Source organism: Oncorhynchus mykiss, chromosome 13 (assembly GCF_013265735.2).
Source record: "Oncorhynchus mykiss isolate Arlee chromosome 13, USDA_OmykA_1.1, whole genome shotgun sequence".
Lineage (NCBI taxonomy): Eukaryota > Metazoa > Chordata > Actinopteri > Salmoniformes > Salmonidae > Oncorhynchus > Oncorhynchus mykiss.
In genome coordinates, this window is record NC_048577.1 from 27,933,855 (window position 1) to 27,957,478 (window position 23,624).

At 41.9% G+C, this 23,624-nt stretch overlaps 2 protein-coding genes across 2 annotated transcripts in view; both read left to right on the forward strand.

Annotated features, from left to right (window-relative positions):
• LOC110485128 (zinc finger protein 239-like) overlaps positions 1–9,922 on the forward strand; it is a 28,526-nt gene extending 18,604 nt beyond the window's left edge. The window contains exons 3-4 of the mRNA XM_036939732.1: positions 8,618–8,683; positions 9,065–9,922. Of these exons, the coding sequence (XP_036795627.1) occupies positions 8,618–8,683; positions 9,065–9,834 (836 nt within the window). The 3' untranslated portion in view covers positions 9,835–9,922. The remainder of the gene's footprint in view (positions 1–8,617; positions 8,684–9,064) is intronic.
• Positions 9,923–10,601: 679 nt separating this feature from the next.
• Positions 10,602–16,557, forward strand: LOC118938251 (glutamic acid-rich protein-like). The gene is made up of 2 exons (XM_036940699.1): positions 10,602–11,458; positions 15,028–16,557. Exons 1-2 carry the CDS (start codon positions 11,062–11,064, stop codon positions 15,150–15,152), a joined length of 522 nt encoding a protein of 173 aa, XP_036796594.1. The 5' UTR covers positions 10,602–11,061; the 3' UTR covers positions 15,153–16,557.
• The last annotated feature ends 7,067 nt before the right edge of the window (positions 16,558–23,624 follow it).

Here is a 23,624-nt window from a genome sequence, read left to right on the forward strand (position 1 = left end):
TATGCGCACGCTCCAGGAAAGCTCGAGCCTTCCGCTCCTGCAACTCCCTGAGCTGCGCCTTTAGGGTTGCGGATCTCTCCCAGTCAAACGACCCACCGAGGTTGCCTGCCTCGTACTCGAGTTCAATTAACCTTTGGATACGATCCACCTCCCTCCTCTCCTCCCTTTTTTTCCTCTTGCAATATCCTATTATAAAAGCCCTAATCCTCACCTTAACTAAATCCCACCACTCTAACACCCCCTCGCACATGGACCGGAAACCCTCAAGCCTCCAAAAGAAACCATAAAACCCGTCAACAAAAGCCTGCTCCTCCAGCACATCCCGATCTAGCTTCCAGTACCCCCTACCAAAGAGGCAGACTGGCGACCCCACCTGCAGGAGCACCCCGTCGTGATCCGAAAAGAAAACAGGCAACAGCCGCCCAGACAACTTACCCAAAGACCTGGGTACAAAAATATAGTCGAGCCTCCGCTCAACCCCCCTGGAGTTGCGCCATGTAGGACCGTCCATTTTCGGAGTAGTGTGCAGACCACCATCTACAAGCCATTAGCCTGGCAATGGCGCCTGCACTGCTATCCCCCCCTCTTCCTAAATCTGTATTAAAATCCCCCCCTATCACTAATTTCCTATTTGTGACACACAGGGGCGTCAGACAGTCCACCATCTCCCTCCTGTCTGCCACCACCTGTGGTCCATACACCACCACTAATCTAAAATTACAATCCCTTATCGTGACATCCACCCCTATAACCCTCCCCTGCATTACCACAAAAGAATCCTCCACTTTAACCTCCCTGTGCCCACACAAAATCCCTACCCCCGATGAGTGCACCCCCCCAACACCCCAAACCGACTCCCCCTTGTCCCACTCCCTCTTAAACCTATTAACATCCCCTCCATCCCTCAGGTGAACCTCCTGTAAAAAACAAAAATCAAACCCCACACCCTCCAAAAAACTAAAAACCGCCCTCCTCTTAACACAATCCCTTAAACCCCTTACATTTAAACTAACAAAAGTAAAATCAGACCCCATGAAAGAATAAAATAAAAACATGTAATACACTCAAATTCTAAACCCAGACAGAAAAAAACAAAAACAGGAGACTCACCCGATGCTCCCCTGCTCCATATCTACCGGTGATGACACCATCTGTACTCCCAACATCCCCCCCTCTTCCTCCATCTCACCAACCCAGGATGCAGGAATAGTGTTTGGCTCCGGGGTGCCCTGCACCCTGGGTCTACCCCCACAATCCTCCCCCTCCCCAGTGCTGCAGCTGGATTGGAAAAAATTTGGGGAGGCTGAGTCCCCAAACAAAAAACTCCCCACCTCCTCCTGTACCCAGTCCTGAGTCCTGTTAGGTGTGTCCCCACCCAACAGATATTGAGAGCCTGTGGAAACCAGCAGCAACCCAGAGGTTTCTCCCACCCCCATCACTCTCTTGGCCATCCCCTCCCTCTCACTGTCGGCCAATCGCTCCCTCCTCTTCATTCTCTTCTTTGGTGATGACGGCAGTGGAGAGATACCAACCCCCCCCCCCCCCCCCCCCCCCGCCAGCTCCTCCACCATACCCCTCATCTCTTCCACCAGGGCACATTCCCCCCAGTCCACTTGCTCTTCCACCGTCTCCTTCTCCACCACTCCTCCATCGCTTTCTTCTCTCTCATGCTCCTCCACTCGGTTGCCGTCTTCCGCCGCTTTTCCTGGTTCTCCTACTCCCGTGCCTTCCGTTTCCTTTTCTCTTCCTTCCGCCGCCTCTTGCTCCTCCTCCTTCCTTGTGGCCTTCCCCTCTGGACCTGTACTCTGATCATGAGGCGTGCTTCCTTCCCCTCCTCTTCTTCCCCCATCCCCGCCCCTGCTCCCCCCCCAGCCGCAGACGCATATGACCGCTGACGGGCCGGGCACCCCCGCCACAGGTGTGCTGACGAGCCACACCCATGGCACGTCTTAGGCTTGTCACAATCCCTCGCCTCATGATCCTCAGATGCACAAAATCTGCATTTTCTTGTACTGCATGAGGCGAATATGTGACCGTAGGCCATACAGCGTCTGCAAAATGGGGGCTGACGTGCATAAAACAACGTCCCCCTGTCAGCCCCTAGGGAGAACATAGCAGGAGGATGGAGGTAGCCACCATGTCCCTTTGAGTCCTCTCTGAGGAGGGCCTGGAAACCTCTTCTCCCATTCCAAAACCCAAGGGACTCTTTGAGGTGCCTTGCTGAGGAGACGTTATCCATATATCTCCCCAGAAAAGCCCTCACCTCTTCGTCCTTAACGTAAGGGTTGTAAATGTTGACAGTTACAACCCTAAAATTATTCTTCGCCAGGCTTGTTATTTCGTAGTAGCACATCGGCCTCTCACCTCCCACTGCTCTTGCCCTTCTCAGGATATCATCGTGTTTTGCCTCTGTATATAGTGCCACGTCGTATGCTCCCTCCAACGAGTTGCCTTGGAAACAAAACACGTCCTTCACCGTCAGCTTTAGAATCCCCATCAATATTATCCTTCCAAAAGATTCCCGTCCTAAAGGCTCCATCTCCTTTTCCTTCCAAGCAAACCTAATCGTGTTAGCCAGCCCAATCCCAGGGACCGACCGTGTTGATGTATTTAGCACCATCTCCGCAGGGAGAATGGCGCTCGTTCTCTTCTCTTCCAAAACAAGTGAAAAGAAAAAACCAAAATGACTGAGCCTATCTGGTGCAAACAAACACAGAGACAGGAACAATCACCCACAAGAGACCTAAATAATATGGCTGCCTAAATATGGTTCCCAATCAGAGACAACAATAACCACCTGCCTCTGATTGAGAACCACTCTAGGCAACCATAGACTTACCTAGAATACTTAACTAAACACAATCCCATAAACTACAAAACCCCTAGACAAAACAAACCACATAAATCACTCATGTCACACCCTGGCCTAACCAAAATAATAAAGAGAACACAGAATACTAAGACCAGGGCGTGACAATGACAATAGACGACATTAAGTAGCTGAATATGATTATGGACTAACAGTCTAACCGTTTGAAGGAAACAACTCATGTTATTCTGGTAAATCAGTGGGAGACTAGTTGATTATGGACTAAAGGAGTGGAGATTGTTTTACAATTAGGAAATAATATGTCATGTTTTACTCGTACCTCAGCCAGCATTGTGAATGGTTAGGAAATAATGTCATGTTTTACTCGTACCTCAGCCAGAAGTGTAAATGGTGTCTGAGGCAGTGACATACTAGACCATGGCAGTAAATATAATACTTAGGTGTTTTTAGTCATGCATGAAAGGTCTGGGGTGGTTCTGTGGTTATAAGTTTCTGACCTTGGAATACATTTCTGGCCAAGCTGGCAGGGTCTGAATCAAACCCAATGTCCACCTGGCACAATGGCAGGGTCTGAATCAAACCCAATGACCACCTGGCACACTGGCAGGGTCTGAATCAAACCCAATGTCCACCTGGCACTCTGGCAGGGTCTGAATAAACCCAATGTCCACCTGGCACTCTGGCAGGGTGTGAATCAAACCCAATGTCCACCTGGCACTCTGACAGGGTCTGAATCAAACCCAATGTCCACCTGGCACTCTGACAGGGTCTGAATCAAACCCAATGTCCACCTGGCACACTGGCAGGGTCTGAATCAAACCCAATGTCCACCTGGCACTCTGGCAGGGTCTGAATCAAACCCAATGTCCACCTGGCACTCTGGCAGGGTCTGAATCAAACCCAATGTCCACCTGGCACTCTGACAGGGTCTAAATCAAACCCAATGACCATCTGGTACACTGGCAGGGTCTGAATCAAACCCAATGTTAAGGGGAGGGAAGATTGGTCAAGAGGGTGATGATTATGGTTGTTCTACTGCCTGATTGTTATGCAACAACACTATTTACAAATCCTTTGTTAAAGAACAAGTTGTTGTTTGTGTCTCATTGCTTTGCTTTATCTTGGCCAGGTCGCAGTTGTAAAAGAGAACTTGTATCAACTGGCCACCTGGTTAAACTATCATTATACCCTGATGAAGACAGCCTGGCTGTCGAAACGTTGGTAATTAAATTTTTGCATCTGAGCTCCTAGAGTGTGCGGCTCTCTTTTATCTTCAAGTTTTCTACTCCGCTAGCCAGCACCTCGCCAAAATAGGTGTGCATTTATTTTTCTTCTAGATTAAACTATCATTATGACATCATGGCCACCTGGTTAAATAAAGGTGCATATTTTTTGTAACATTAACAATGTCTACTCTGTATTTCTGATCAATTGCATGTTATTATAATGGACAAAAAATGTGCTTTCTTTAAAAACAAGGACATTTCTAAGTGACCCCAAACTTTTGAACAGTAGTATACATCTACATGATGTATTGTTACACCATGTAGGAGAAGTATAGACCTTGTCTGTTCATTATATACATCTACATGATGTATTGTTACACCATGTAGGAGCAGTATAGACCTACAGTAGCTAGCTACTTATTTAGATTTAGTTTGACTTAATGAAACTGCCTTAAATCTGCTGTAGTAAACATTTATATTCACACTAATCAATCAGCACATTCAGGTCTTTCTATGTTTCAATATAATAGTATTATTTAATTAAATCCATTTAAAATAATCTTTGTCTGAAAATAAAATATGATCCTCAACTGCGTTTCCCCCTCCAGTCAGCAGACGGCGATGTGCGTCTTTCTGGCGACGCTGCCAGCATGACGTATAATCTAGTGGACGGTTCTTCAGAAACAGCTCGTCAACCACCTCAGTAGCTTGCTAGCCAACATAGCCGAAAGATTCAAGCTATTTATACGCTTTCGGTCTATATTAGCTTCTGTGTTTTAGAAGTACTTCTGTCGTATCTACTTGTTAACCTATTTAATTTAATATTAAGTTATTTTGTATTAGTCAGCTATAGTAGCTGGCTGGTTAAGATAGCACTGGCCTAGTCGCTAATGATACATAACTAACATCCCCGAACATGAGCTCCCTAAACATCTCCCCTCCTGTTAAAGAAGAGGAGATCTGCTGGACGGAGAAAGAAACTCTGGGGCTGAACATTGTCGTGAAAGAGGAGAAGGAAGAGGAGGATGTCACAGTAAAAAAAGAAGTAGAGGGTGAGACTGTTACAGTGAAAGATGAAGAGAAAGACGTTACAGTGAAAGAAGAGGAAGACTCGTTCAGAGTGCTCCTCCTCCTTCCTTGTGGCCTTCCCCTCTGGACCTGTACTCTGATCATGAGGCGTGCTTCCTTCCCCTCCTCTTCTTCCCCCATCCCCGCCCCTGCTCCCCCCCCAGCCGCAGACGCATATGACCGCTGACGGGCCGGGCACCCCCGCCACAGGTGTGCTGACGAGCCACACCCATGGCACGTCTTAGGCTTGTCACAATCCCTCGCCTCATGATCCTCAGATGCACAAAATCTGCATTTTCTTGTACTGCATGAGGCGAATATGTGACCGTAGGCCATACAGCGTCTGCAAAATGGGGGCTGACGTGCATAAAACAACGTCCCCCTGTCAGCCCCTAGGGAGAACATAGCAGGAGGATGGAGGTAGCCACCATGTCCCTTTGAGTCCTCTCTGAGGAGGGCCTGGAAACCTCTTCTCCCATTCCAAAACCCAAGGGACTCTTTGAGGTGCCTTGCTGAGGAGACGTTATCCATATATCTCCCCAGAAAAGCCCTCACCTCTTCGTCCTTAACGTAAGGGTTGTAAATGTTGACAGTTACAACCCTAAAATTATTCTTCGCCAGGCTTGTTATTTCGTAGTAGCACATCGGCCTCTCACCTCCCACTGCTCTTGCCCTTCTCAGGATATCATCGTGTTTTGCCTCTGTATATAGTGCCACGTCGTATGCTCCCTCCAACGAGTTGCCTTGGAAACAAAACACGTCCTTCACCGTCAGCTTTAGAATCCCCATCAATATTATCCTTCCAAAAGATTCCCGTCCTAAAGGCTCCATCTCCTTTTCCTTCCAAGCAAACCTAATCGTGTTAGCCAGCCCAATCCCAGGGACCGACCGTGTTGATGTATTTAGCACCATCTCCGCAGGGAGAATGGCGCTCGTTCTCTTCTCTTCCAAAACAAGTGAAAAGAAAAAACCAAAATGACTGAGCCTATCTGGTGCAAACAAACACAGAGACAGGAACAATCACCCACAAGAGACCTAAATAATATGGCTGCCTAAATATGGTTCCCAATCAGAGACAACAATAACCACCTGCCTCTGATTGAGAACCACTCTAGGCAACCATAGACTTACCTAGAATACTTAACTAAACACAATCCCATAAACTACAAAACCCCTAGACAAAACAAACCACATAAATCACTCATGTCACACCCTGGCCTAACCAAAATAATAAAGAGAACACAGAATACTAAGACCAGGGCGTGACAATGACAATAGACGACATTAAGTAGCTGAATATGATTATGGACTAACAGTCTAACCGTTTGAAGGAAACAACTCATGTTATTCTGGTAAATCAGTGGGAGACTAGTTGATTATGGACTAAAGGAGTGGAGATTGTTTTACAATTAGGAAATAATATGTCATGTTTTACTCGTACCTCAGCCAGCATTGTGAATGGTTAGGAAATAATGTCATGTTTTACTCGTACCTCAGCCAGAAGTGTAAATGGTGTCTGAGGCAGTGACATACTAGACCATGGCAGTAAATATAATACTTAGGTGTTTTTAGTCATGCATGAAAGGTCTGGGGTGGTTCTGTGGTTATAAGTTTCTGACCTTGGAATACATTTCTGGCCAAGCTGGCAGGGTCTGAATCAAACCCAATGTCCACCTGGCACAATGGCAGGGTCTGAATCAAACCCAATGACCACCTGGCACACTGGCAGGGTCTGAATCAAACCCAATGTCCACCTGGCACTCTGGCAGGGTCTGAATAAACCCAATGTCCACCTGGCACTCTGGCAGGGTGTGAATCAAACCCAATGTCCACCTGGCACTCTGACAGGGTCTGAATCAAACCCAATGTCCACCTGGCACTCTGACAGGGTCTGAATCAAACCCAATGTCCACCTGGCACACTGGCAGGGTCTGAATCAAACCCAATGTCCACCTGGCACTCTGGCAGGGTCTGAATCAAACCCAATGTCCACCTGGCACTCTGGCAGGGTCTGAATCAAACCCAATGTCCACCTGGCACTCTGACAGGGTCTAAATCAAACCCAATGACCATCTGGTACACTGGCAGGGTCTGAATCAAACCCAATGTTAAGGGGAGGGAAGATTGGTCAAGAGGGTGATGATTATGGTTGTTCTACTGCCTGATTGTTATGCAACAACACTATTTACAAATCCTTTGTTAAAGAACAAGTTGTTGTTTGTGTCTCATTGCTTTGCTTTATCTTGGCCAGGTCGCAGTTGTAAAAGAGAACTTGTATCAACTGGCCACCTGGTTAAACTATCATTATACCCTGATGAAGACAGCCTGGCTGTCGAAACGTTGGTAATTAAATTTTTGCATCTGAGCTCCTAGAGTGTGCGGCTCTCTTTTATCTTCAAGTTTTCTACTCCGCTAGCCAGCACCTCGCCAAAATAGGTGTGCATTTATTTTTCTTCTAGATTAAACTATCATTATGACATCATGGCCACCTGGTTAAATAAAGGTGCATATTTTTTGTAACATTAACAATGTCTACTCTGTATTTCTGATCAATTGCATGTTATTATAATGGACAAAAAATGTGCTTTCTTTAAAAACAAGGACATTTCTAAGTGACCCCAAACTTTTGAACAGTAGTATACATCTACATGATGTATTGTTACACCATGTAGGAGAAGTATAGACCTTGTCTGTTCATTATATACATCTACATGATGTATTGTTACACCATGTAGGAGCAGTATAGACCTACAGTAGCTAGCTACTTATTTAGATTTAGTTTGACTTAATGAAACTGCCTTAAATCTGCTGTAGTAAACATTTATATTCACACTAATCAATCAGCACATTCAGGTCTTTCTATGTTTCAATATAATAGTATTATTTAATTAAATCCATTTAAAATAATCTTTGTCTGAAAATAAAATATGATCCTCAACTGCGTTTCCCCCTCCAGTCAGCAGACGGCGATGTGCGTCTTTCTGGCGACGCTGCCAGCATGACGTATAATCTAGTGGACGGTTCTTCAGAAACAGCTCGTCAACCACCTCAGTAGCTTGCTAGCCAACATAGCCGAAAGATTCAAGCTATTTATACGCTTTCGGTCTATATTAGCTTCTGTGTTTTAGAAGTACTTCTGTCGTATCTACTTGTTAACCTATTTAATTTAATATTAAGTTATTTTGTATTAGTCAGCTATAGTAGCTGGCTGGTTAAGATAGCACTGGCCTAGTCGCTAATGATACATAACTAACATCCCCGAACATGAGCTCCCTAAACATCTCCCCTCCTGTTAAAGAAGAGGAGATCTGCTGGACGGAGAAAGAAACTCTGGGGCTGAACATTGTCGTGAAAGAGGAGAAGGAAGAGGAGGATGTCACAGTAAAAAAAGAAGTAGAGGGTGAGACTGTTACAGTGAAAGATGAAGAGAAAGACGTTACAGTGAAAGAAGAGGAAGACTCGTTCAGAGTGAAAGAGGAGGAGGATGTTACAGTAAAAGAAGAGAAAGAGGAGGGTGTAGTGTTTGGAGTGAAGAAGGAAGGAAAGGAGGAGACGGAAGGTCAGATTAACACCAGTAAATACTAATATTTAATAACGGGGGCACAAACTCTGCAGTTGTTTTACTGCTGTACACAAACGTGGTTTTAAAGCAGTAATGGTTTTTTATTTTAGTACATTTTAAAGTGAGATTTCAGAGCCTGGTGTAATTCCGTTACTGTGGAATTGTCCAGCTCCTAACTTCTCAACAATAATATAAGCACAACATGCAACAATTTCAAAGATTTTACTGAGTTACAGTTCATAGAAGTCAATTGAATTAAATAAATTATGCCATAATCTATGGATTCCACGGCTGGGCAGTTGCCATACCCATTGTCAATGTTTGTAAAAACATTTAAACATTCACTACATTGACTGTCTGACTTTGACGTTCATACAGGAGAGAGGTGTGAACTTCGTGGATGCTCTGGGGATCCTCAAAAACATCATGAAGCTGACGAGGCAGAGAAGAGTCTCTCCACATCAGAACACCACAAGAAACAACATCAGAGACCCACAGGAAAGAAACCTCACTGCTGCTCTGACTGTGGGAAACGTTTCAAATCTTCATCAGAATTGAAAAAACACCAGCGATTACACACAGGAGAGAAGCCTTATAGCTGTAATCAATGTGGGAAGAGTTTTACTCAGTCAAGCCACCTGGTATCACACAAGAGAACACACACAGGAGAGAAGCCTTATAGCTGTGATCAGTGTGGCAAGAGTTTTACTCAGTCAAGTAGCCTGGTATCACACCAGAGAACACACACAGGAGAGCAGCCATATAGCTGTGATCAGTGTGGCAAGGGTTTTACTCTGTCAACCAACCTGGTATCACACCAGAGAACACACACAGGACATCAGCCATATAGCTGTGATGTATGTGCAGACAGTTTTACTACATCAAGCCAGCTGGTAGTACACCAGCGAGTACACACAGGAGAGAAACCTTATAGCTGTAATCAGTGTGGGAAGAGTTTTACTCAGTCAAACAGCCTGAAATCACACCAGAGAACACACACGGGAGAGAAACCTTATAGCTGTGATCAATGTGACAAGAGATACTCTCATTCAAGTAGTCTGATTAAACATCAGAAAATACATGCTGGAGATCCACGGAGTGTGGAATGGGTAGCAGACCTGGGTAACAGAACACAGAGTGTGGAATGATCTCCAACACCAGACCTATATACAGTTGAAGTCATAAGTTTACATACACCTTAGCCAAACACATTTAAACTCAGTTTTTCACAATTCCTGACATTTAATCCTAATAGAAATTCCCTGTCTTATGCCAGTTAGGAGCACCACTTTATTTTAATGTGAAGTGTCAGAATAATAGTAGAGAGAATTATTTAGTTCAGCTTTTATTTATTTCGTCACATACCCAGTGTGTCAGAAGTTTACATACACTCAATTAGTATTTGGTAGCATTGCCTTTAAATAGTTTAACTTGGGTCAAACGTTTCGGGTAGCCTTCCACAAGCTTCCCACAATAAGTTTTGTCCCATTCCTCCTGACAGAGCTGGTGTAACTGTGGCAGGTTCATAGGCCTCCTTGCTCACACACACACACTTTATTTATTTATTTATTTATTTCACCTTTATTTAACCAGGTAGGCTAGTTGAGAACAAGTTCTCATTTGCAACTGCGACCTGGCCAAGATAAAGCAATTCGACACATACAACAAGTTACACATGAAATAAACAAAACATACAGTTAATAATACAGTAGAAAAAAGAAAGCAAGTCTATATACAGGGAGTGCAAATTAGGTCAAATAAGGGAGTTAAGGCAATAAATAGACCATGGTGGCAAAGTAATTACACTTTAGCAGTTAAACACTGGAATGGTAGATGTATTGTTACACCATGTAGGAGCAGTATAGACCTAGTCTGTTCATTATATACATCTACATGATGTATTGTTACACCATGTAGGAGCAGTATAGACCTAGCCGGTTCATTATATACATCTACATGATGTATTGTTACACCATGTAGGAGCAGTATAGACCTAGTCTGTTCATTATATACGTCTACATGATGTATTGTTACACCAACAAAATGAAGGGAAATAACCAGCTTAAATAACAAGTAACCAGCTTTTGGGCTAAAATATCCTGGTAGTGGGTAGAGTTGATTTATTTTATACAAACATATACACACAACTTTATCAAGGGTATCTATAACTAGGTGCTTATTTTGATATCTAGTTATTTGACTGAATCAGAAATACAGATGTGGAGTAGATGTAGAGTTTGTTTTAAATTCTCATAAAATCTGACCTAATCAAACAACACTTGTTGCTCTTTGTGCGTGTTGATATAATATTCATATTTAATGGAGAGAAAAAAAACGTTTCCCTAAACTGCTTTATAATATTATAATTCTCGACCATGAGCTCACAAATCTACTCTCCTGCTAAAGAAGAGCAGGTCTGCTGGATGGAGAAAGAAGCTCTCGTGAAAGAGGAGGAGGAAGAGGAGGCTGTTACAATACAAAAACAAGTAGAGGGTGAGGATGTCACAGTGAAAGAAGAAGAGAAAGACGTTTCAGTGAAAGAAGAGGAAGACGCGTTCAGAGTGAAAGAGGAGGATGTTACAGTAAAAGAAGAGGAGGATGCAGTTTATGGAGTGAAAGAGGAGGAGGATGTTACAGTTTTTGGAGTGGAGGATGAAATTAAAGAAGATGAAAACGTTTTTGGAATGAAGGATGAAGAGGGGGAGGTTACTGTCACATTAGAGGAGGACGAAGAAGAGAAGACTGGAGATATGATTCACACCAGTAAATACAGTGAGTACTATCTAATAAAATAGGGACATTGATCTGATTAACACCAGTAAATACAGTGAGTACTATCTAATAAAATAGGGACATTGATCTGATTAACACCAGTAAATACAGTGAGTACTATCTTATAAAACAGGGACATTGATCTGATTAACACCAGTAAATACAGTGAGTACTATCTAATAAAATAGGGACATTGATCTGATTAACACCAGTAAATACAGTGAGTACTATCTTATAAAACAGGGACATTGATCTGATTAACACCAGTAAATGCAGTGAGTACTATCTTAAACAGGGATACAAACTCTGCCGTTGTTGAACTAATGTGTGATTTTTTCAAATGCATTCTACACTTAAATATGTTTTTGTACTGTATGATGGAGTGAGTGATGTCATAGTAAGGCCTTCAAGGAGTTGGCTTGATGGGAAGTCGTGATGTCATCCAATAGGAGACTGATCTTCATGTGAATTTTCATTATTCTTTTTAAAATCCTTCATGTCAAGTCTTACCATAGACTTTCAAAACAATTTAAGTCCAAACTGTAACTAGGCCACTCAGGACCATTCAATGTCATCTTGGTAAGCTCCTCCAGTGTAGATTTGGCATTGTGGTTTAGGTTATTTTCCTGTTCGTACAGTTTTTTGTATTCAGATCTCTGAAATGCACTCTACCTACGTAACATTTAGTGTCTCCTTATGTTACGCTGGGAAAACAGTTTTCATTGGCACAGAAATCCTAAATCATTTCAGAGTTTGCTAAATCCAATGGTTCTAATCGAGAGTCACCTTAACTTTATTGACAACACCCAAATGGATACTGTCTTTAACGCAATAATACTTAATACTGTAGCTGTTTAGTTAGTCGCATGTTCAACTATCATCAGCTGATCCAGGAAATCATTTTCTGAATAACAGTCACATGACAAACATCACGACATGCAACAACAACCAAAGTGCTTCTTCATTCATTACTCTGGTAAAGACAGTTATGCCGTGCTCCACGTTGGATCCAACATCCCTAACAAATTGGTGTTTATAATGTGTTATTGTCTGCTTGATTTATAGTAGGGTCTCGTTAGTGGAAACAGAGATACTTAGCTCATAATGTGTAGAGAACTGTTCCTTGATGGATAGACTATTGTACAACACACAGAGCTATTTTCCTTTATTCAGGACATTTAGAATGACAACACATTACAGAGTAGTCTAGTGGGATTAATGACAAAATTATCTGGTGATCAGGTTATGAAATGTCATGACAAAAACATTTTAGTTTCCATGTTTCACCTGAAATATTAAGTTATTTAAAGTTATAGGTCTATGTTATGGTCTACGTTATGGGTCCTACAGTAGGTCTATGTTATTGTTAGGTGACGTTATGGGTCCTTCAGTAGGTCTATGTTATTGTTAGGTGACATTATGGGTCCTACAGTAGGTCTATGTTGTTGTTAGGTGAAGTTATGGGTCCTACAGTAGGTCTATGTTATTGTTAGGTGAAGTTATGGGTCCTACAGTAGGTCTATGTTGTTGTTAGGTGAAGTTATGGGTCCTTCAGTAGGTCTATGTTATTGTTAGGTGAAGCTATGGGTTAATTTGTTAAACACTTAGTGTACAAACCCTCATTGTCAGGGAGATGGCAAAGCTAGCCAAAGAGCATTTTACTGGTTGAAGTGTTTTTTAAGTGTAAAACAGTTGTGACAACACAAACATATTAAGCAGGAGATTCAAGTGAGCCTTACAATTATAATCCAAAAGTAATGTGAAATGCACTCATAAGCCACCTGAAAATGGAGGCTATTTTTGCAGTCAGCCTAAGAGAACTCCCCCGAGGTTTCCCCCACGGTGGTGAATTAGTAACTAGCGACACAGAGCTCAATTTGAGTTCCGTTGAGTAGCACTCCTGATCTTGCGTTGATAGTGAGCTGTAATATTCAGAATACATTGTGCAAAAACTAAAATCTTCGCTCAACATTTTTGCTCCAGGCAGATATACTACATCCATAACTAGCGGTTTCCTCATTAGCAGGGAGGAGTTTCTTCAACCAAATTGCATGTGCATCACCATCGTGCGCCAATTTTAGCAAACACAGAAAGAGGCCTATATTGGAGACCAAAAGTTTTCTGGCGCACTGCTTACACGGAACCCAAACCGGCTGCGCGCGTGCGCCATCGTGCATAAATGTATTTTGTCCCCCCACACCAAACGTGATCATGACACGCAGATTAAAATTTCAAAACAAACTGAACCAATTATATTAATTTGGGGACACGTCGAAAAGCATTAAACATTTATGGCAATTTAGCTAGCTGGCTTGCACTTGTTAGCTAATTTTCCCTATTTAGCTAGCTTGCTGTTGCTAGCTAATTTGTCCTGGGATATAAACATTGAGTTGTTATTTTACCTGAAATGCACAAGGTACTCTACTCCACCAATGAGTCCACATGTAAACAGTCAACCGAATCGTTTCTAGTCATCTCTCTTCCTTCCAGGCTTTTTCTTCTCTTGACTTTACATTGCAATTGGCAACTTTCATAAATTAGGTCCATTAACCGCCACTGACCTCGTTCGTCTTTCAGTCACCCATGTGGGTATAACCAATGAGGAGATGGCACGTGGATACCTGCTTCTATAAACCAATAAGGAGATGGGAGAGTGTTATGGGATTTTTTTTTATCAATAATGACTAATTATGTATACATTTCAATCAGGACTGACTAATCAGAATACTATTATGTTACTGTATAGATGTATGAATTTTATTTTAATCCTAGTACTGAATATAATGTGTGTAAATATAATCAAGAAGTAGAACAATGACTGTCTGTTCCTTGGTAGAAATGAATGAACTTATAGCCAGACTGGCTAGAATGCTTATCTACACAGGCAGACCTTGGCTTGCGTCGTAAATTATCTTAGTAGGGAGAGACGATGTGGGAAGGCTTGAGAACTATACAGCCATTGTACTGCTGGTTGATGAGACGGGGTAGTACGAAAACTAATGACGTCATTTTCAGTTTATAATCTGTGGTAAACTGTATCATGTTCAGTACTCTCGAGAATAAACACAGCTGGTTGATTTTTGAGACTGGTCTCTGTCCATTTTATACAAATAAGAGTCTTACAAATTCTTAGGAATTGACAGAGTGTTTCATTTTAATTGGGTATTAAAACATAGAGGAATATAATTCCTGTAACAGAGAGGCAGGACTTGCAGCGCGATCTACATCACAAATAGAACTGACTTCTATTTTAGCCCTTAGCAACACAGATGCTCGTTGGCATGTGCAAGCAGCGTGGGTGCAATAATTAAATTATATAGATTTCTAATTTTATTTTGCTACGTGAGCGATGTTGTCAGCCTGTTTGGATTTCAACAACTTTAATAACTTATTTCTAGTTACTACTAATGTGAAAACAAGACAAAATATTACTATTGTTGCTAACTTGACTGTCTTAATTGTCAAATGTATCAGATGTCAATTTTTATACAACTTCATGGGTATCACCTTTTCTTCAAATCTGCTGTTGTTGGCATTTAACCATCTGTCTGACTTTGTGATTCACACAGGAGAGAGACGGGACTATCGTGGATCCTCTGGGGATCCTAAACAACATCATGATGCTGACGAGGCAGAGAAGAGTCTCCAGATCAGAACTTCTCAAGAAACACCAACAGAGACCCACAGGGAATAAATCAAATTGCTGCTCTGACTGTGGGAAATGTTTCATAAGAACTAATTCACTAAAAGTACACCTGAGAATTCACACTGGAGGGAAATCTCACTGCTGCTCTGACTTTGGGAAAAGATTCAATTCTCCAGTAGACCTTAAAATATATAAAATAATTCACACTGGAGAGAAATCTTTTGTGTGTGATCACTGTGGGAAGAGTTTTATTCGGCTAAAAACTCTGAAAACACACCAGAGAATACACACAGGAGAGAAATCTTATAGCTGTAATCAATGTGGGAAGAGTTTTTCTACATCTAGTTATCTAAGGATACACCAGAGAACACACACAGGAGAGAAACCATATAGCTGTGGGAAGTGTTTCACTCAGCTAAATAGCCTGATAGTACACCAGAGAACACACACAGGAGAGAAATCTCATCAATGTGGGAAGAGTTTTGGTACATCTGGATGTCTGACCACACCAGAGAACACATACAGGAGAGAAATCTCATCAATGTGGGAAGAGTTTTACTACATCTAGCCAGCTGACTTTACACCAGAGAACACACACTGGGGAGAAATATTATAGCTGTGATCAATGTGGGAAGGGTTTTTCTCGGCCAGACAGCCTGAATATACACAAGCGGACACACACAGGAGAGAAACCTTATAGCTGTAGTCAATGTGTACATCTAGCCAGCTGACTTTGCACCAGAGAAGACACACAGAAGAGAAATATCTTAGCTGTAATCAATGTGGGAAGAGATACTCTGATAAAAGATCTCTGACTAAACATCAGAAAATACATGGAGTATACATGTTATCAATTAAATAATGTCACAATGTAGAATGTTTTAACATTGTAGAAGGAGTATTTTAATGTCACAATGTAGAACCCTAAACGTTTGTCGCCTGTTCTATTGATTTCAGCATGATATGGATATTAGCCTCAGGGGGGAAATCCAGGCTCTGAATTGAAAGAGTTACTATTTATGAGATTTAACAAAAAGTGACTAACAAGAAAAGAGCTGTGTTACACTTACCACGTTGGTGACCCACTGGAATCAAAACGCCACAATTCAAAATGTAGCGATCTGTTTTTTACAAACTGTCCTCTAACCAGTGATGTACACATTACTCCCAGATTCCGTGTGGTTTTTGAGCTGTTTTAACAGGACGTGCAACTTCATCTCCCCCCTCTCGCACAATTGATTTCAACATGATATTGTTGATTGATGACAAATGTGTTGCGTTCCTTTGTTTAGCGAACTATACATTTAAATGCATCACTCCAAAATGTAGCTGACTGTCGTCTGCAGGCTTTCCTGTAACCAGTGAGGTAAAATATATCTCCCACTTCCATGTGTTTGACCAAAATGAAAAATATAAAAATATAAAAATATAAAAAAATGAATAATGGCAATTACACATGCAATGAAACTACGCATTTTTTTTTGCACTTCAATGCTAAAAACAAGCTGGTTAGCAGAGAATGGTTTCGATCCCTCGACCTTTAGGTTATGGGCCCAGCACGCTTCCGTTGCGCCACTCTGCTTTCAGCCACTTCAGAAAAGACTAGAACTCACAATCCATGGCTTAGGAGGCTAGGGTCTTAGGCCACTGGGGTTCTGTGTAATCAGTATGACCTAAATGAACTGATGGAAGAGTTAGTTTAGTTAGTTTCAACATCACGAACAACCTGATTTCCCCCCTGATCGATATCAGTGATTTATTGCTACTTGTCAAAACAACGGTGTTTCTGGTGTTTGTGCAGTTTATAAGGAGCTTGTTTAAAAAATACAAGGAATATGATTATTGTGGCAGATGTTTGTGTACATATGTTTTAGTTTTTCAATATATCACAAACTGTCTCTGCATATTGGTTATTGATTTGGACACGTTAAAACTGTGTTTTGACATTGGGGCTTTCCCACCTATCAAAAATGTCTTTAAAGAGAAGCCTATGCCCGTTTGGTTGTAGTTAAATTACTTGAAAACAACTTAATTTCAACTTACTTTGAGGTAGCCTAGTGGTTAGAGCTTTGGGCCAATAACCAAAAGGTTGCTGGATCGTGTCCACGTGCTGACAAAGTAAAAATATGTCCTTTTGACCCTAAACAAGGCAGTTAACCCACTAGGCCGTCATTAACCCACTAGGCCGTTCCTCGGCCGTCATTGTCGATAAGAAGTTGTTCTTAACTGACTTGCCTAGTTAAATAAAAGTTAAATAAAAAGTGGACTAGAGTTCTTGAAGCTAGTGAGTTTTCGGATTCTATAAAGAAAAAAAAGAAAAAATAAATACTATTGTGTTTTTTCTTGTATTGTTTTTCTTGTATTGTTGAAGGTGTAGAAGGTGAAGCATTATAGATTATAATGTGAAATGGAAGTTGTTTTCTGTTGGTGGTGAGCAAACTTGTCTATCAAAAATATAGGACATATTTGTTGTCTTGAAGGGGAAGGTTTTACAGGCTTTGGTTTTTCCATTTATGTTTTGAGGTTGGACTTGAGCTCGTCAGCACTGATTGGTGTCACCTCGTTAGTCACACCTGTGCTGGCCCATCTCATTAGTTGGTCCAGGTTATATTTAAGAGGTCTGGCCCAGTGCTCTTGGTAGATGTGGAGAGTCAACACCTTTAGTTGCTCCACTGCTTTGGGGTTTGTGTCCTGATTTTATTTATCTTTATTTAACTAGGCAAGTCAGTTAAGAACAAATTCTTATTTTCAATGATGGCAGAATGACAGGTACCTTGTCAGCTCGGGGGTTTGAACTTGCAACCTTCCGGTTGCTAGTCCACCACTCTAACCACTAGGCTACCCTGCTGCCCCAGTTTTTTTTTTCTTCTTTTGTTTGCCTCTTGTACAGTTTTAGTGGGTCTCATGGTGGGTGTCTTTTAGGTCCCAGTTGTTACTAGTCAACTTCCAGTGGACCCCCCCCATCGTGTTTTTCAGAGCCCCTTCGAAACCCCACCTGTTTAATTGTGGTTGTTGTCAGTGACTCTTTGTTAGTCCCTCGTTCTATTTAAGGGACATTTCTGTTTTTTTCGATGGAGAACGTAACAAACAATGTAGTAAAACAAGCTTTTATTTTGGGTTGGATTTTGCATCATGTTGTTTATTTTAATCAATAACATTTAGAATGCTTAAAATGCTCATTAGTCTTCCATTTAATCTTGTTTTTATGTTTCATTGTGTAGTAAATGATTTTTTTTCATTTTTTTTCTTTCTGTGAAGCCATGTCTGAAATGTTCTGTATAAATCAAGCTTGATTTGAACATATTTGCGAAATGAATGAATGAATGAATCCAATGACCGACCAATCAACAGACTCTTGTAAAAGCAACACATATTAGGGGAGGCAGGTAGCCTAGTGGTTAGAGCGTAGGGCCAGTAACTGAAATTTTGCTGGATCGAATCCCCGAGGTGACAAGGTAAAAATGTAATTCTGCCCCTGAACAAGGTAGTTAACCTACTGTTGCCTGGTAGACTGTCACTGTAAATAAGAATTTGTTCTTGCCTCGTTAAATACGTTTTACTTTTTTTTTAAACAAAAAATATTTATCTTGGTCCTTATTAGTATTAAAAAACAGTAATAGAAGTATTTAAAAAATAGTGCATGTTGAAATCAACAATACATGAAAGGATTCAACTATTAAACATTGAAACAAACAAATGGATCAAACAAATCAACCCCACTTTTCCAGCCTGCTGAAGGCGTGGTGGAGTGGTAAACACCACCCCCGGCTCTACCAGAGGCTTGAGGTGGTCTCCCACAGCTCTGCTTATGTCATGTTCTGTCGCCTTGCTGTTCCATTTCTTGACTGTCCCTGCAACACAGAAAGAAACACATTCAGTCATATTAAAAAAACACTCAAAGTAATGGATATGGAGCATCTATGGCCTCAGTTTCACCTGGCACATTAATGTGACTTCTTTCATCTGATCACTCCAAGCTGCATTAGGTTCAGATCAACCAGGATGGGCCTTGGACACAGTCAGGCCACTGAATATAAATAAGCAATGTAAAGAGGTGGGGTGAATGAGTGAGGAAAATAACATTTGACACCAATGACCTTCATAATAACAAAGAACAAATGTGTACCTGAGGGGAAATGAACTTTGATACAGCCAGAATTTGCACTAATGTAAATAAACATAGATGATGGAACATATTCCCTTTTGCTGACGTGATGAACCGCTAAGGGGACATAATATTTACCATCTAAACCATGTGTGACCTCTCTGGATGTAGAAGTGTTCTTCCTAACCAGTCCCTCAACAGCTCTCTGACTGAGCTCCATCCTCACTGGGTCTTCAGAGGAGAGGAAGGCTGAGGAGGGATGGAAGGATGAATGGATCAGTCAGTCAATAAATTGTAGAGCTGCTGTCTGACAAAATCACTAGTCATTCATTAAAGCAAATAAGGCTTTATGACTGCCGAATACCAACTATCAATCACTTAAATCATGTATTTTCAGGTAGAGATAAATCCTTGGGACGTCCCTAGCCCGTTGAAGTTGACATTTAAAATGGTTAAGGTTAGGGGTTAAGGTTAGGGTTTGGGGTAGGGATGTCCCAAGGATCCCGTTGTGCATTCTTCTGTCTCTTTAACATAGCAGGTGATGGGTTCTGACTTCTGAACTTGAAAATATGAAATATCTTTATTATGTGAAATTGAATGAAACAACAATGTATGTTGATGCTAATATGATGTACAATATTCCATGATGTTTCTATATGATAACAATAGAGTCATATATTTAATATGCCATATACTATTTTTTAACAGTTTCACTAATTCGTTTTAATTAACTTAACTATTATGATTCAACATCAGTTCACCGTCTCACCTCATACTGTACTGGAGCAGCAGCAGCTGACTTGATCGTTGATGCTAATCAGCATGTTTGAAAATGAGAGTAATTGGATCCGACTACAACACTTAATTAAAATGAAGGGTTCAACTGGAGTTGTTCTCAGATCCCCTAAGAACCGTAGGGTTCTTGGTCAATGAAAAATAGCCCCAAAAGGTTATTCAAAGAACTTGTTAGAAGGTGGGTTCATCGAGGAACCTCCATTGTTGCTGGGCTTCTTCTGGGAACTTCGCAATTACAACTGAAAACGATGGTGACAAGTTTGGATGCGACAACAAGTTAAAAAGGTTAAGTTGGGTTGATGTTTGGCTCGGAATATGTCTCAAAATAATGTATATATAATAATAAAACATACTAAAAATGAATAACGAAGACAATGATGGTTTTCTGTGAATATCTTCCATAACGTTACTATAGTTAATTACCGTAAATATTAGAAATCCGGGATCGACCGTCGGCGTTGTACGAGCTACAGTACAGTACCGTTATCTAGCTGGATAACGTTATGTCCTAACTAGGCACAACTAGGTTTGGATTATTTCCCTCAACTATATTCTTTCCCATATATTGTATATCGTTTCCATAAAGCCAATATGGCTTTACACTTATTAACGTAAGTTTCCAATCTAGAGCAGTACTCACTTTTGTGATAATGAACTAGCTAACGTTAACTAACTAACTATCTAATTAACTAACTAGCTAGCTAACTAACTAACTAAGGACGGTGACCTGTCCAGACGAGATGTTACAACGAACTGAATCGTCAATGGAGGTCTTCCTCTTTATATAGCCTGCTACAGCATGCAATACTATTAACTCACAAGGGGGCATAACGTTACATGGACAATACTATCCCATTTTGGAAACGTTACATGGACAATACTATCCCATTTTGGAAACGTTACATGGACAATACTATCTCATTTTGGAAACGTTACATGTACAATACTGTCCCATTTTGGAAACGTTACATGGACACCCCCTTGTGGAAGGAAATTAATATCTTAAATGGTAGCTGTAGATGGGATTCAAATGCATAATGGTATTAATAGAGTGTCTAGACTACCTCTTTTGTATAAATGCCCTTCAGAATCCAAACACAGTATTGCCACACAGCAAAATGTTGCGTATAATCTTTCAAGTCACCCTGATAAAATATTGAACAATTTGTTTACAAAGATATCTTGAAATGTGATATTAGGCCTGTATTTTTTTTATTTCACCTTTATTTAACCAGGTAGGCTAGTTGAGAACAAGTTCTCATTTACAACTGTAACCTGGCCAAGATAAGCATAGCAGTGTGAACAGACAACACAGAGTTAGTTACACATGGAGTAAAGAATTAACAAGTCAATAACACAGTAGAAAAAAATAATACAAAAATAGTCTATATACATTGTGTGCAAAAGGCATGAGGAGGTAGGCGAATAATTACAATTTAGCAGATTAACACTGGAGTGATAAATCCTCAGTACTGTTACTGTATGGCAGTACTGTATTGGCTAGTGCTTTCTCCAATATGTTCTTCTATTTTACATTACATTGTATGTCGATGCCATTTATCTTTAAATATATATTTTATATATATTTATTATGCTTGTAAGACTATTCTTTTACACATTTTCTCTAATTCTTATAGGACAGAACATGGACACAATGCAACTGGGATCAAGAAGGTACAGATATGTTGTAGGACAGCTGCATTTTAAGTGAACATTTAACCTACATAGCAGTCAAAACAAACTGAAATCTAGTAGCGTACAAATGTGTGCAAATTATCTTTTCAGATCTTCTCAGAAATGAATCAAGTCCATGGAATGGATATAGACACAAATAATTCAAGGACTAGCAGAGAGGCGAGGCAGGGGTGAGGACATCATCCTGCTATTTTGACAGTGAAACTGAAAGCCGAACCACTGCTTTTAATCAGGACAAGGTGACCGGAAACATGACCGAATACAAACAGTGTAGCTATTCCCTCCGCAAGGCAATCAAACAAGCTAAACGTCAGTATAGAGACAAAGTAGAGTCGCAATTCAACGGCTCAGTCACAAGAGGTATGTGGCAGGGTCTACAGTCAATCACGGATTACAAAAAGAAAACCAGCCCTGTCACGGACCAGGATGTCTTGCTCCCAGGCAGACTTTTTGGCCCGCTTTGAGGACAATACAGTGGCACTGACACAGCCTGCAACCAAAACATGCGGACTCTCCTTCACTGCAGCCGACATGAGGAAAACATTAAAACGTGTTAACCCTCGCAAGGCTGCAGGCCCAGGCGGCATCCCCAGCCGCCCCCTCAGAGCATGCGCAGACCAGCTGGCTGGTGTGTTTACGGACATATTCAATCAATCCCTATCCCAGTCTGTTGTTCCCACATGGTTCAAGAGGGCCACCATTGTTCCTGTTCCCAAGAAAGCTAAGGTAACTGAGCTAAACGACTACCGCCCCGTAGCACTCACTTCCGTCATCATGAAGTGCTTTGAGAGACTAGTCAAGGACCATATCACCTCCACCCTACCTGACACCCTAGACCCACTCCAATTTGCTTACCGCCCAAATAGGTCCACAGACGATGCAATCTCAACCACACTGCACACTGCCCTAACCCATCTGGACAAGAGGAATACCTATGTGAGAATGCTGTTCATCGACTACAGCTCAGCATTTAACACCATACTGCCCTCCAAGCTCGTCATCAAGCTCGAGGCCCTGGGTCTCGACCCCGCCCTGTGCAACTGGGTACTGGACTTCCTGACGGGCCGCCCCCAGGTGGTGAGGGTAGGCAACAACATCTCCACCCCGCTGATCCTCAACACTGGGGCCCCACAAGGGTGCGTTCTGAGCCCTCTCCTGTACTCCCTGTTCACCCACGACTGTGTGGCCATGCACGCCTCCAACTCAATCATCAAGTTTGCGGACAACACAACAGTGGTAGGCTTGATTACCAACAACGACGAGACGGCCTACAGGGAGGAGGTGAGGGCCCTCGGAGTGTGGTGTCAGGAAAATAACCTCACACTCAACGTCAACAAAACTAAGGAGATGATTGTGGACTTCAGGAAACAGCAGAGGGAACACCCCCCTATCCACATCGATGGAACAGTAGTGGAGAGGGTAGTAAGTTTTAAGTTCCTCGGCGTACACATCACAGACAAACTGAATTGGTCCACCCACACAGACAGCATCGTGAAGAAGGCGCAGCAGCGCCTCTTCAACCTCAGGGGGCTGAAGAAATTTGGCTTGTCACCAAAAGCACTCACAAACTTCTACAGATGCACAATCGAGAGCATCCTGTCGGGCTGTATCACCGCCTGGTACGGCAACTGCTCCGCCCACAACCGTAAGGCTCTCCAGAGGGTAGTGAGGTCTGCACAACGCATCACCGGGGGCAAACTACCTGCCCTCCAGGACACCTACACCACCCGATGTCACAGGAAGGCCATAAAGATAGTCAAGGACAACAACCACCCGAGCCACTGCCTGTTCACCCCGCTATCATCCAGAAGGCGAGGTCAGTACAGGTGCATCAAAGCTGGGGCCGAGAGACTGAAAAACAGCTTCTATCTCAAGACCATCAGACTGTTAAACAGCCACCACTAACATTGAGTGGCTGCTGCCAA